This window comes from Papio anubis, chromosome 4 (genome assembly GCF_008728515.1).
Source record: "Papio anubis isolate 15944 chromosome 4, Panubis1.0, whole genome shotgun sequence".
Taxonomy (NCBI): Eukaryota; Metazoa; Chordata; class Mammalia; order Primates; family Cercopithecidae; genus Papio; species Papio anubis.
Genome location: NC_044979.1, coordinates 85764887 through 85779972, shown reverse-complemented (window position 1 = coordinate 85779972; position 15086 = coordinate 85764887). Strand labels below are relative to the sequence as shown.

General features: G+C 34.2%; 1 protein-coding gene across 4 annotated transcripts in view; it reads left to right on the top strand.

The window, feature by feature from the left end:
* Positions 1 to 1077: 1077 nt before the first annotated feature.
* The window catches only part of AGMO (alkylglycerol monooxygenase), a 355530-nt gene continuing 341521 nt past the window's right edge, over positions 1078 to 15086 (top strand). Inside the window, exons 1-3 of one of the 4 annotated variants that reach the window (XM_021935974.2) lie at positions 1078 to 2877; positions 4333 to 4463; positions 13329 to 13480. In XM_021935974.2, coding sequence (XP_021791666.2) covers positions 2752 to 2877; positions 4333 to 4463; positions 13329 to 13480 — 409 coding nt within the window. In that variant the 5' untranslated portion in view covers positions 1078 to 2751. The remainder of the gene's footprint in view (positions 2878 to 4332; positions 4464 to 13328; positions 13481 to 15086) is intronic. The other 3 variants (XM_017956886.3, XR_001900937.3, XM_017956887.2) reach the window with 3 other exon arrangements.

Below are 15086 nucleotides of genomic sequence, written 5' to 3'. Positions count from 1 at the left end.
TCTCTGCCATGTCTATTATTTCTGGCATTGATTGGCTTTGCTCCATGGGAAATGCTCTTGCTAGACAAGCCAATCGTGGCTCCAACGTTTCCTGGATGGCCATAGCCCCTGGGCTCTACTAATACCACCTTCTCTATTTGTCCCTACAGCTTAACAATGCTAGTGGCTTCCTATTGGTACTAATCTCTAGATTACCTCTTTGTTACTGTTTGGCTTTTTACTTCTCCCATCATCTGTGTAACAACTCTTTTTTTGTATAAAATTGCCTCTGCTTTAAAAAGTTAGAAATAATTTTGTTTTGCTCATTGGAATGCACACACACACTTTCGCAGCCAGTAAAACCAAGAAAAAAAAGCTTTACCTGTATAACCATATACTAAAAAAAAAAGTTCCTGGTAAGTTATTAACTCCAAGAAGGAAGTTGTTGTATCTTATGTTTGATATGGCCCATCGAAAAATCGAACCATTATGTGTATATAGAAATGCATTCGTATGGTAACAATGATAATAACTACCGTTTTTAGGGAAAAACAGATATGGCAAAAATATCCACCAAGAGGATATGTTATCCCTCTGAAGTGGAGTGGAAGGTGTGCATATATTGAGAAGAAAGGATGCTGTCACTTTTTACTTTAAATACAACTATATTGTTTGTATTTTTTTCCTCTTGTAATGTATCACATTGTTAATTTCCAAATTTTTTTTAAGCAGGTAATAAAACAGTATGCCTAATATGATCACTTTTATTAAAAACATTTTTTTCTTGAGACACAGTCTTGCTCTGTCACCCAGTCTGGAATGCAATAGCGCGATCTCCACTGTCTGCAACCTCCACCTCTCGGGTTCAAGCAATTCTCCTGCCTCAGCCTCCCGAGTAGCTGGGACTACAGGTGCCTACCACCACACCCAGCTAATTTTGTATTTTTAGTAGAGACAGGGTTTTGCCATGTTGGCCAGGCTAGTCTCAAACTCCTGATCTTAGGTGATCTGTCCATCTCAGCCTCCCAAAGTGCTAGCATTATAGGTGTGAGCCATCACACCCAGTCACTTTTATTAAAAATTAATGTCCATGTGTATTTACTTGTAATGGGAATGGTCTGAAAGGACAGTCAATTCTGCTATAACATGTGCTTTGAGATTAAATTTGTTCCAACGTGATTAATATACTAAAAAATAATTTGAGCATACTACCTATGCTCATGTGTGATTTTTTTTTTTCAGTGAAAAAGAGTAGGTGAACTTTAAAAAACTGAACTGAAAAACTGAAAGGCGTAGGACGCACAAAATACACACATCGCTTATAATAGCACTCTCCCTTCACCTATGTGTTGTGAGCCGTGACACCCACATGTCATATTACAACTTTCTGATTTCAGATAACCCATATTTCAACAAATTAAAGTAACTTACAGTTTGCAAATCTTCCAATGTCTAATTTCCAAAACAAGTTTCAGGCCTTTTTCAAGGTAAAGCATCATATTTATTTTAGTATGTATGTATGTCTTAACCCTATAACATGTGTGAAAATGTGCTACCATTTTTATTTGGCTTTGATCTTTTTTGTTGTTGTTGTTCCTTTTGAGTCGTTATGACGTTTTTGAGTATTTTACCCTAATCACATTTTTCTCATAAGTTCCGTGGTTTTTGTTGCACAGTTTTGTACTGTATTGTGATTCTTAGGAATGGATATATCACATTATAGTAAAACTGACTATACATGTACCAAAATGTTAATAGTGTTTTGGGCAGTAATTTATTATTGCTTATCTATAGTTTCTATATTTTTCTAAAACAGTCGTTCATTGATACTTTAATTAGATCTATCTAAGCATCTTTAAATGATAAAATGGCAGCTAAAGGATGATTACAGCTAGGGTAAAGGGCTGAGGCTATTCTGGCAAGCTCCACATACTCACCGGTAATGTAATAAATTAAGTGCCTTGTAATCTACTTAAAAGGTACAATCACTTAAGCTCTTTCTGTAAAACGGAAATAGGTCTCACAGCAACATCTTGGCACCTTCTTTAATCAGAAAGTTCCCATAAGTACTAACAAGAATCAAGATGTGACTAACCAAGTTTCCATTAAACGATGTAGGTTATGTAATAAGCCAAATGCCCCTAAACTGGTTGTAAACATTCAGAAATTATAATAGCATGATTCAGATACAGAAATATAAATAGGTAATAAGGAGCCAGATATTCAGGGGCTTACTGACTTTCAAGCTATTATTAAGTAGCTCGCCTATATCCTGTCCCTGCAGGAAATAAAGAGACTACAAACTTGAACACATTGTAAATTTCTAAATGAGGAGAAAAAAATGTTTTTCTATGTGATTTGATGCTTGAGTTTCTATCCAGTTTTTCAGAGTGAACTTGTACCTGCATTATCACTTTTTTCTTTCCATGTCACTGTTAACGATTTTTTTCTCTTCTTTTTTAAGTAGTAACTTGCTCCACCTACAGTCAAACTGCACTATATGACTTTGATTTGGGTATGAGTCCTCTTTTCCCTCCCCCACATGCCCTGTTTCTGGCCTAGCGCCCACTGAACTCTGTACTTGTTCTTGATCCTTGTATTTTTCTGTCTCTACACAGAATCGGCTGTTGAGTGTGCTCTCAATGGAGGGTTTTAGCTGTTCTCTGACAAAGAGCTGGTTCTGAGCTGCACATCTCGTCCTCTTTGTTCAGCCTCTGGCTTCAAGCATTGAATCCTAAATATTCTCCAGCTGGGAATCAGACAAGGGCAGAAATGAAGAACCCAGAAGCCCAGCAGGATGTTTCATTTTCCCAGGGATTTCGCATGTTGTTTTACACGATGAAACCCAATGAAACTTCATTTCAAACGTTAGAAGAGGTGCCTGATTATGTTAAAAAGGTGAGACTATATTGGAAGAGGTTACTCTTACTCTTGCTGCTTTCTTAATAAATGGTAAGGTCAACTTCCTTAGGGTTTTGTTCACTTTCATTATTCAAATTATTAAATTCTAATAATAATTCAGTTTCTTAAAGGCATGAAGCAGAAGTAGAATTTCTACTTGAATTTCCTTACAATCCATAGCCATCTTCACCTGTAAATTCCCTCCCTCCTTTGTATGTCACTCCAGAATATGATAAAAACAAAAGTTCAAAGTTTTCCTGGACTCCGTGGCATTGTAAATGTAGCTGTTGGAAGCTCAATGTCAAATGGTTACACCACATCAGTCAACTTTGTAACAATTTCATTTTTAAATCTTTAACTTGTCCACCCCTTCCAGGGAAACTATTTCCTCTTTCATTTGGTAGAATAGTTCTGCAGAATGAAGGATATGCAGCTTGACCAGGTCCAACTCTGACTTCCCTAGTTTGAATTTGAACCAAGTTTTCTTTGAAACTCTGAAGTACTCAGAGGCACATTTCACTTCTGGTTCCTGGCTATGACTGGAAGTGGAAATATCCAGAATTAGAACTTGAGTACTGAAGTTCCCCACCCTATCAGAGTTGTTCCTACAGCACTCACTGGTTCAAGGCAGAAATAGAAAAAAGAAAAAATGACACCACAGAATATGTTACTGAGACTTCAGTTTAGAAAGCTTCGAAACTCATGATTACCTTCCAAATGAGTAAAATCCACACTTTTTCAAGATTAGATATTACGCTTTCTTTCTGATTTTTTTAAGTTAAAAAAAGTGGCACTGATATCTTCATAAAGTATTATTGTTTATACTGCAACATCAAACCGAATTCAATGCTCCATCACCAATAGTGGAGCCTTCAAAACATTTCTTATTACGTGAAACAAAAATCAAAACCAAGTAAATAAAATCTGAATCATGTTTTAAGAAAACATGTAAAATTACCATATTCTCTAAAATTCTAGGAAGAAAATTGTCTCTACCCTTTCAATTTCATCATTAGAAATAGTTCTGGTAATTCTAATATGAAAAATTAGAATTATGTGCATCTTTAAGGAAAGCCTCTTGAAGTGGATCTAAATTACATATGTAGAGATGATAGACTTCTAATTATTTACCTTATTCTCAATGTATTTTTTTAACCTCATTTGGAAGATGTTCCTCCTAATCTTATAATATTATAATTATCATGGCTATATCTATGATTACATTTCATATTCAAATTGGATGAGAGAATTTGAGCACATATTTAGCAAATGTCTAAAATAATTAGACTTCTTTACCACTGTGTGGGAAGTAATCCTCTAAAATGGGTGTCTACCCTCTCCTACGGGGCTTCCCAAATCTGGGCATTTCAATTCTGAAGTGACTAATCAGGAAATGTAAAATAATTTCATATGGAACATAATAGCATCTCTTTTCTGCAATTTCCTTTCCAGGCAACTCCATTTTTCATTTCCTTGATGCTACTTGAACTTGTTGTCAGCTGGATTCACAAAGGGAAGTCACCGGGTCGCTTGGATGACGCTTTAACGTCAATCTCAGCTGGTGTTCTGTCTCGACTTCCAAGGTGAGTTAGATGGTTAACAACGCTGAGTAGAAAAACTGAAATTGCCTAAGTATGAGGGACAAAGGAACTCAATGCATGGGAGAATTAGTTTATTTCCACAAATATTCCCAAAGAATTCTGTTCATGTCATTATTTAAAATTTTGATATTTTGTTCTTCACTGATTTTTGCACTCATTTTAAAAATCACCCTAAAGATTATTTATCTTGACTTTGTTGATACCCCTTTAAAATGAGTGCTTCATTTGCCTTATTGTGGTTCCAGCTCTGAGTTATGGTCTAGTTCTCTATTAAAACTGTGTTTTGTCTCTTTCAGCTTCAGAAAGAATAGCTCTCTGGGGTGTAGACATTCCCTAGAGCAGGTCACACAAATCTCTGAATAACTACAATGGTTTCCTAATTGGTGTCTGGCTCTAGTACAACCCCGTTTGCAGCCAAACATTTCCATAATATGAATCGAGTGAAAATCCTTCACTGGCTCCCTATTGCCTCAAGTATAAGGTACAAATCCCTGTCTTGAACTATAGAGAACACTGTTTCTCTGACTTTGCTTTTGGGTCCTCCACTCTCCTGTCTGTCATCTTTATCCCATCATGCTTTACTACTTGCCATTTTCCACATGCCACAGGCACTTCCCTCTGCCTAGAAAACCATCCAGGCCAATTCAGATTCATTTATTAGGTCTAAGCATAGATGTCACACTCTTCAACAAGCCTTATCTGTTCTCCAACCTTATGTTAGGCATTCCTACACTACAGTCCCATGGAATTGTGTGCTTATCCCAGATCTAGAATTATCACAAGACATGATGCTCACCTGTTTTTCTCTCAGCCCTTCCTGCTAGCTCGCACACAACTTGAGAGCAAGAGGTGTGTGTTCTTAATAGTTTTAGCTCCTGTGCCTGGAATGATGTCTGTTGCATGTAAAGTTACCCAAAAAGCAGTAATATTCCTGTAACATTATGTTGATGATAAAATTAGGTGATATTGGGACCCGATAATAGTAAGATATAAATGACCTACTATTTGTTTAGAAAGAGTACATTATAATGTGTGAAGAGGAAAGACCAAAAAATGGAAGTCATCTTCAACACATGTGGGCTTACCAAAGAGGCAGAAGGTGAGCAAAGATTCCCTTAGACGTCTGTGCTTTGAGCTACTGATGAATGTTCTCATTCCAGCTTCCCACCCATTGCTTCTTGTCCTGTTTTAAGAGCTTTACTTCGGACTGGTGCTCATTGCTTTGGAATGTTTCTATTAACCGCCCAGTGGGAAACTAAGGTGGATTTTTTAAAAATAACATGAAAACTTTAAACATCTAAAAAAGGTGGAATAATTTCATATATTACGTAAAATAGTTTAAATAGAAAATAAACCTAAAAGTATTTTTTTTTTTTCAGTAAGTGTTTGAGAAAAGTGCGTTAGGTATATAGTAGAAGTAATCTTAATAATATTTACTCTGAAAAACTACTTGTAATTGTTGCATTTTGTAGTTGGAATCAGAGGAAGATAATGTCTCCAGAAATTTGCAGCTAATTCCCAGATTATCATGAATAAGAATTTACAAGTATAGATAATTTCCTTTATTATAATACATGTCCCCCTTAAGCAGAAATGAACAATAAATACATTCAACATACCCAAGGGTATATAGCTTTAGATGTAGATTTAGTTATTTGAAAATACCCAGTTGGTTAATTTAGCTCATTCTCAGAAAGTTAAGTGTATAGGTTTATGGAAATCAGATTATTGATAAACTATAAAAGTCACCTGATAACTGAAAATTGCCCTGCATATACAATTACAGGTCATATATTTTACTGAATTGGAATGAATTTGTTAAGCATTTTGACAATGAATTTGACAGCAAATTGAATGAACTCTTCAGAATTATTTTTTTACCTTTTAAAGTTTGATTTGGTTCCAAATTAAATTAGATTGTTCTCTTATCATAACATTGTAAGTACCAGAAATACAAACTGTATCCTCAATACAATATTTTTGCTCAGCAGTGTCATTTTAAAAAGGTACAGAGGTATAACAGGAAAATAAGAATAAAGGAGATATTTTTACAAACTATACACCCCCAAAAGCAGAGAGAAAGAGAGAGGGAGAGAGAAGAGAGAGAGGGAGGGAGGGGGGGGGGGAGAGAGAGAGAGAGAGAGAGAGAGAGAGAGAGAGAGAGAGAGAGAGAGAGGGAGGAGAGAGAGAGAGAGAAGGAAAAAAAGAAACCAAAACAAACCAGTCCTTCAGGGATAGAACATGCGGTTCTTTTCCTTCACCCACTACTCATAACAGTCCTTAAACTAACACAAACTGTTAACTCTGGTGCCCTTTGAGAGAAAGGTAAAAGGTTATGAACTTTAATTTGGAGAATATTTTTCTATAGTTATTTTAAATGAGAAAGCAAATTACACCTTTTTTCCTTGTAGATGTAAAGAAGAATTCTAAATTATGAAATGTGGATTTCTTTAAAGTGTTTCAAGGAATTTTCTCTTTTACAGCCTTGTCTGAAAGATCCCAGTAAAGCAAATTATCTGAAAATGAATTTTTGTTTTGTTTTGTTTTGTTGTATAGAACTATGGTGAAAATGTTTGTATTTTATTTGTTGCTATAAAAAAAATCCCAAATCCAGATATAAACAGAAAAGGAAAAGCAAGCCTGTGGATCCATTCCTCTCAATCCGCTTTCAGAAAAAAAAAGGAAGAATTTGACATCAATTCTTAAAACAATATTTCAGTTGAAGCCACAGCGTCAAGGGGAATCCCTGTGCAAATCATTAACAGCTGAGGGTTAGATTAACACTGCAATGATTGTATCCTCTCCCTGGGACTAATTTCATTTTCTACACTAGCAACAGGGGCTTGCTACGTCCTTCAAATAGGTGATTTCAAGACAAATGGTAATATGCCTTTTGCTAACACATTTGTGAAGAATTATGCTTTGGATAATAATTCCAAATAAGCATGTGGCCTCTGACAAAAGAAGTGGAAATCAAAGCGAACACGTTTTTCCACTTCGTCATTCACGTAATAGAAATGTTGTGTGCAGACTTTGAAGAAAAACGATGTGTTTTTTTTGAGGATCTTAATTTCAGGATTACATAAAATTTCAGGTACCTTAAAGATTAATAGTGTGCTTACCATGGTGATAGAAAAGACACATGCTACCTCTTTCAAGTCTTTATGTCAAGGAAAATATTAACAATGGAGAAGATTATATCTTGTTTACAAGTCTGTTGGACAGACCATGGTCTGTAATAAAAGTCCATCTGTCCTAAGAAACAGATTCTGGGCAGGCTTGCATCTGTTTTGCTCTTCTGAAATCCAGTAGACAGCCTATCATCCAGTAGGCAGCCTTCCTAATCAGATACTAGTCCTAGTTATAAAAAGATATGTCTATGTATTCTAGATAAACACAGTGTATCATGCAAATAATCTGCCTTTCTAACAATTAGTCGCATATGTGACTGTAAAAAAATTAAACTTTATTTAACAAAGTATTTACAAAATCTATTGTTTAAGCAAACGTATCTAAAACTTGTGAAATATCCTGCTACTGACTTAAATGTTAATGAATGAAAAATAATCACATTTTTTTTCCCTGCTTGTTTAAGCAGAACTCAATTTCCAATCCTTCATTAGAAAACCGGGACTTCAATTTGTTACTTCCTTCCAATGTTTCTACTTCCATAAATTGCATCCTCCCCAGAGAAGTTTTATTCCTGATATAAATATCTACAGTATGTTTGTTTTTAATGGGTTCATTTATTCTGTTGAAACAGCAGATTATAAATCAAATTGCAATAGGTTAGAGGGATAATTTAAGTAGGTAAATTTTCAAATAAAGTTGGGGACACTCCACTTTTAATACATATGGGTCACTGCCAATTTTTACTATGGAGCTAGCTCCACAATGTTCAACCATATATATGCATACTTTTACTGGCCATGCCTGCCATGGAATTTTCCATTCCTGACAAGAAAGTTTCAATTCATCAAAAAAAAAAAAAAAAAATTAAAAAGGAGGAAATTAAACCTTTTAAAAATATTTTTGACTCTTTGGGATGGGGCCAGAGAATATAGAAAAATTGTATACTGGGTTTTTATACTAGGGGCTTTAACATGAGAGGCTAAATGTTGCCTTGGCAAATCAGACCTAACAAATGAATGTATATAATTTTGGATGATGACTTTAATAAGCAGCAATTCATTGTCCAAAATAAGAGATAAATGAATCTATGTAATGTTAATAATAATGCTTTATTATTAATACTAAAGTTTGTTAACTTAGAAATAATTATTAAAAATCCCCACGTAAGGAAAATAGATTTTAAAAATTTGTTGGTTTGTTAATTATATTTGAGAGAATGTCTCATTTCCTCTTAACATTTGCATTAAAAAACGAATAAATAGACTTTGCCTTCGTTATTAATTGCATAACTTCACAAACTGCTATTAGATGAAACTTCCCTAGTGAATGCAAGGTTCACTGCTTATTAGTCTGGACTTGTGTGTTTATTCAATCGAGTAATACATTTCCTGCAAAGTAAAGAATGTGGCAAATTCATTTCTTCCAAATCTATCACATTGTGTTTTTAAAGGTTTATGGTTTTATGGTTTCTGTTATGAATAAATTAAATTAAGTGATTGTTTTATGAACATAATACCATTTAACAATAAGAATTAGTAGTACAGATTTTATTTGTTTGCAGACGGTAAAGGTAATATTATCTATCTTATTATAACCAAGCAAAAATCAATATTCCACTAGATGGAGCAAAAGTGGCAGTAGCTTTACAGACAGGCAGTGCAAACTCCCGGATTCAGTTGAAGAGATTTTGAAGTAAATAAATACAACATTTCGCAGAAAAATCTCTCTCACTCTCTCTACATAAATGTATATATGTGTGTGTGATCCAATATATATACATATATATATGATCTGACATATATACATATATATGATCTAATATATACATATATATGATCCTATAGATCCAAAATACACACACACACACACACACACACACAGACATATATATGATCCAATACATTAATTTATTTGTAACTTCTTGGAGTTTTAAGGATATTTGTAATAATTTTGTTTAAATATTCATTTATTTTCCGGCTCATAAAACAAGAGTATTCGAAATAAAAATATCTAAATTTTTTTTTTTTTTTTTTTAGTTTTGTATAATCTGGCCAAATCAGAACACTCAGCTATAATGACAGTTATAGAATAATATAAATTGGCAGATTCGTATGAGTATAGTACATAAGTCTACTTATTCTGAAACTTGCTCTGTTATTTTAGGAGGTTGCAGTGAGAGCATTACTTCAAATGTCACTTACTTTCTTAATGACAACAACCTGAGAGTCATTTTAGGGCTCATTCAGCCTAATTATCTCACACCTTAAATTATCCTTAGATACTGAACGGGTGAACGTCATGACCACTCTCACACTTCTATTCCTGGTGATGGGTAGACTCAGATGGAGATGACTTTGAAAACTCATTTGTTTCTAATTCTCAATCCCCAAATAACATTTATTTCTGATTTATTGATTATTTTTTAATATTAGCATTAAAACTGAATTTTATTTTGTAAAAAATGGGGATTAATACTAAATAGTAATTTAGTAACTTAGCAGCTTTTTATAGTAACTGAACATTGACAAATTTCTAGTGATGAGAGAAAAATGTTTTGTAAAACACACAGAAAACCAGATCACTAGTTAGAGAAATAAGCTACTTTTCATTTGCTGAAACATATACTTGAGACCCAAGAGAAAACTGCTGTTTGGGGGAATTCATGAAGAAAATAGGACAATGGAAGGAAAGCCTCTCTATACGCAGGTTGCTAATTAGAGGATTCTAATGTCTCTTTACATTTAGATCACTTTCCTGGTCTTACATTCAAACTTAAGGCATAAAAGTGATCTAGTATTTGGGAATTCCAAGCCCCTGTGCTACCCAATATTCCATCTTCATGTGATAAAGTAAGCTTACTATATACGTACATATTATATATGCCTCTTCCCGCAGGATGGAGTTTAGAGAGTTTAAATTCCAGGATGCAGAGTCATGTGCTGAGATTGCAGGGTGGAAGGGGTAAGGGGGATTGAGGAGAGAAAGAGGAAGGAACTTTGGTTTATGATTCAAGGTCTGGTGGGAACATTTTTGAAAATGTAGGTGCTATTTTCTGCAATCCAGGGCTTTCCAGAGCTTGATAATCGTTTCCCAGCTGTATTGCTTGGGTGAATTACTTTTAGTTGTGGGCACTCCATGGCTATTCTTTCATATATGTAATAAAAGAATATCAAATTAATTTTGCTGATAGAAAGCAGGGAATATAACTCTCACAGATTCTCCCCTCCTTCTTCGTGTCTTGAGGGAAGTTAGGCTTCATGCTAATGTGTGTGGGATGTGGTGGGGGGAAGGCTTGACTGTAGTATGTCAAGCATATTTCAGCTCGATTTGTGTCAACCCTAATAAGTCAGTTGATGGAGTAATAAACTGGGTGTCTGCTCAAGATCTGGCACCTGTACAAGAAATAGAAAAGTATTTCAATCTCAGGCAGGTTTTTAAAATTTTTTATTTATTGATTGACTTAATTGTATTTATTTATTTATTTATTTTAACAAATGGAAGTTTTTCAAGGACCTTCAGTCTGTTATTGAGATCTTGGTATCTTAATGCCTATTTTCGTTTTCACTGGAGCTGACAAGAAAGATAGCATTGTTTTTTAAAAGGTATTAAATTGAGGGAACATTTATAAGGCTGGTGGCATTTGCCCTGTTTAATAGTGTGTTCTTGTGTCTTGTACTGTGCCTGGCACTTAGTAGGCTCTTCATATGAATTCACTGAATGACTGCCTGAATCCATGGAGGAATCTGCTTTGATACCGTGTGCTAATACTTAAGCCATTCAGCTATAGATGATTTCAACTTTCTACTACATTTTGTTTTAATCTATTTTTCTGGATCAGTTGTCTTAAGGCAGAGGTTATCAACTGGGGAAATTTTTACTCCCCAGGAAACACTTGGAAATAGCTGGAGACATTTTTGTAATCATAGGTGGGGTGAGAAGGAGGGGTCCTAAATCTAGGTGCTAAAGAACAGCAATGCTGGAATACATTCAATGATGCACACGAAAGGCCTTCGAAACAGAAAAGTATTTGGCCCAAATGGCAGTAGTGTTAAAGTTAAGAATTCCTGTTTTAGAGAAATTGTTATATTGAAGCATATAAAACTGATATTGTCATTTTTAACCTAAAACTTGAATTTTATATGGGTAACCCCTACTAATAAACAATAGTGAGCAATTTTAAGATTTCATAGTTTCAGTAAACCTTTGCACCAAACAACCTCTTCCAACAAAGAACTACCCTGTCCAAATGTCAACAGTGGCACTGTTGTGAAGCCCTCATCTAAATATATAAAAGTAACCAACCAAGCTAACAAGCTTTACAGTATAATTTGTTCTAACCCCCTACTTTGACTAACATACCTTCATAAAAACTTGGAAGGCAGGTTTTAAATGAAGGCCCACAAGCAGTCTCAGGGCCACTGCAGCAGTGGTTTCTGGAGTACTCAGAGTATCACTCAGATTGACATTGGAGTAGGGGTACAGGATGAGCAATTCCTTTGGGTCAAGGACTTGAACACATGGACAAAACTGCTTCTTCCAACCATGTAATCTCAAATTGGAAATTGAGTTTTTTAATGTGTGGTGATGTGTACTCTTGTTCAAAATTGTAAGCATTTGGCATTTCTCTGAGTTATGTACATTAATGCTGTTATAAGATAGCCTAGTGTTTTACAGATTAAATAATAATACTTTAAAATATTAAAGTATAAGAGGTTGTTTTAAAGTTATTAAATCACAGTTAAAGTCATATGATAATTAAATTCAAGAATAAAATTAAAGGGCTGGATCTTTAAAAGAACCAGTAAAATGCTAATTTGAGGAAACTGACTCTGTAAAGGGAAATACTGTAAAACTAAAAAATTTTAGTAGTATAATAATCTGTACCACTTCTTCCACTTTTATCTAAAATTAGAATATTTAAGAAGTTTCTCAGAATTTTCAGCACCAAACTTGTTGATGACTTATAAATATATCTTTATTAACCAGAATGATTAATTCTTTTTATATTTAAAAATAAACATAGAAGAAAAAGTCAACTCAATCAAATTGATAAAAGAGACAAAACAAATAATCTAGAAGCTAATCATAAATTTGATCACATAAAACTTGAAAGAAAAAATAATATACTTTCTAAAATTAAAGTATATTTTGTAGGTTTTTAAAAGTTATTGAAAATAAGAATTTGCAGAAGTTTGATAAATAGGTGGCAAGATATAGTCTAGTGTCTGAGTTTTAGAAACAATTGTTTATTTTAATTAGGTTTGTATACCTTACATCTAAGGAAATTTTTTTCCTAATATTTTGAAAAGCCTAGTTTATATTCCCTTTATAAAGCATTCTTAATATATACTTCAGTAAAATTTAGAAATGACAATCATAGAAATTAAGTTGTAGTCTTGTCATATTTATGTTGCATGGGCTCAGTGAAAAATATTTTAAGAGACATGAAAAAATGGCCTTTTAAATTTCATGAAGTTGAGAGCACAAACAGCTGGCATCCATGATGCCTATGAAATAAAATAAAGCTTCCTGGGAATGATTTTGATACTAAGGAATTTGAGCCTTTAAAAAGAATGACAGAGAAGAAACAAAGTAGAAGAAAGAGTTTCATTTTTTCATATGAAGACATTAATTTTAAATGTTATCTAAAACATTTTAGCATAATTTTATTTCTAAAATGTTATATAATCATTGATTGTGAATTTTATCTTCCAGTCTATTTTTCAGGAGCATTGAACTGACCAGTTATATTTACATCTGGGAGAACTACAGGCTGTTCAGTTTGCCTTGGGATTCTCCATGGACTTGGTATTTAACCTTCTTCGGAGTTGACTTTGGCTACTACTGGTTCCATCGTATGGCCCATGGTAAGCTGCGAATGAGGACTTTTTGTTAACTTAGGTTGAACTGTGTTTGGTACATAGTATATATTCAGTAAATAATTATTGAATGGATAAATACAGGAATAAAATAGGATGTTTTATTGGATATAAAAGTTAATAATGAAGGTTTACTTTGCAATTTAAGTGGAGAAAATCTGAAGCCATATTTTAAAAGGATATGAAATTATTGGAAGTACATTTTTTTCACTTCTTTCTAATTTTAAAAAAGATTAGAAAGTGATGGCTATAGCATTGCTTTTAAAATCATTTACCGTTTGGTTTTTAATGAAAATTTTAATTGTTATGGGGGTATTTATTAGTCAGAACCCAAACAAGTTCCTAACATTTGGCTGTTAGGATAAAAGGTTTTTTTGTTTGTTTGTGTTTAATTTTTTATTTCAATAGGTTTTTGGGGAGCAGGTGGTGTTTGGTTATGTGAATAAGTTCTTTAGTTTTGATTTATGAGATTCTGGTGCACCTATCACTCGAGCAGTGTACCCTGTACCCAATGTGTAATCTTTTATCCCTTGCCACCCCCACCCTCTCCCCTGAGTCCCTAAAGTCCAATGTATCGTTCTGATGCCTTTGTGTCCTCTTAGCTTAGCTCCCACATATGAGTGAGAACATATGATGTTTGGTTTTCCATTCCTGAGTCACTTCACTTAGAATAATAGTCTCCAGTTCCATCTGGGTTGCTGAAAATGCCATTATTTCATTCCTTTTTATGGCTGAGTAGTATTCGATGCTAAATATATATCACATTTTCTTTATCTGCTCATTTCTTGATGGGCATTTGGGCTGGTTTCATATTTTTGCAGTGAAAAGGGAACCCTTTTACACTGTTGGTAGGAAGGATAAACTAGTACAACCTCTATGGAAAACAGTGTGGAGATTCCTTAAAGAAGGAAAGGTAGATCCACTACTGTTTGATCTGTAATTGATCCAGTAATTCCAGTGGAATTGCTGGATCAAATGGTGGATCTACTTTTCCTTCTTTACCCAGAGGAAAATGAATCATTATATGAAAAAGATACTTGCACATGCATGTTTATAGCAGTATTGCATTTTAATATATTGCCTTCCATTATTGTTATTATCACATGCTTGGTAGAGTCTAAAAATGTACACAATATCAAACTTCACAGCCCAATTATTGAGGGTCATTCAGGACTCTGCAACAGAATGGAATTTTAAGTAATGTATTCTACTATAGTAAGCTTAATTCAATTTGTTGGCAGTACTTCCACATTACAAATGAAAATGCAATCAGCTAGGCCCTGACCATATGCACTTTTCTGTTACCATAGTTTTGCAAAATGTCTCATCTGCAAAAGCCCTCTTACTGCACTGGTTCACTGAATTTGCTTTTTGGGATTCTTGGCTGCACTTCCAAAGAAATATTTTGTTATAGAAAGGGAAATGGAAGAATGAGGAACAAATCTAGATCTGAACCTCTGTAGGGATATGTAGGGGCTGAGAAATAGTTGTAGAGCTAAGGTGAGCAAGTGGTCTCTGAGGAGAAAAAAGCATGCCAAAGTATTTCTGAAGGGAAGAGCGGGAAAGTACTAATCTTGAAAAACTACTGAAGAGC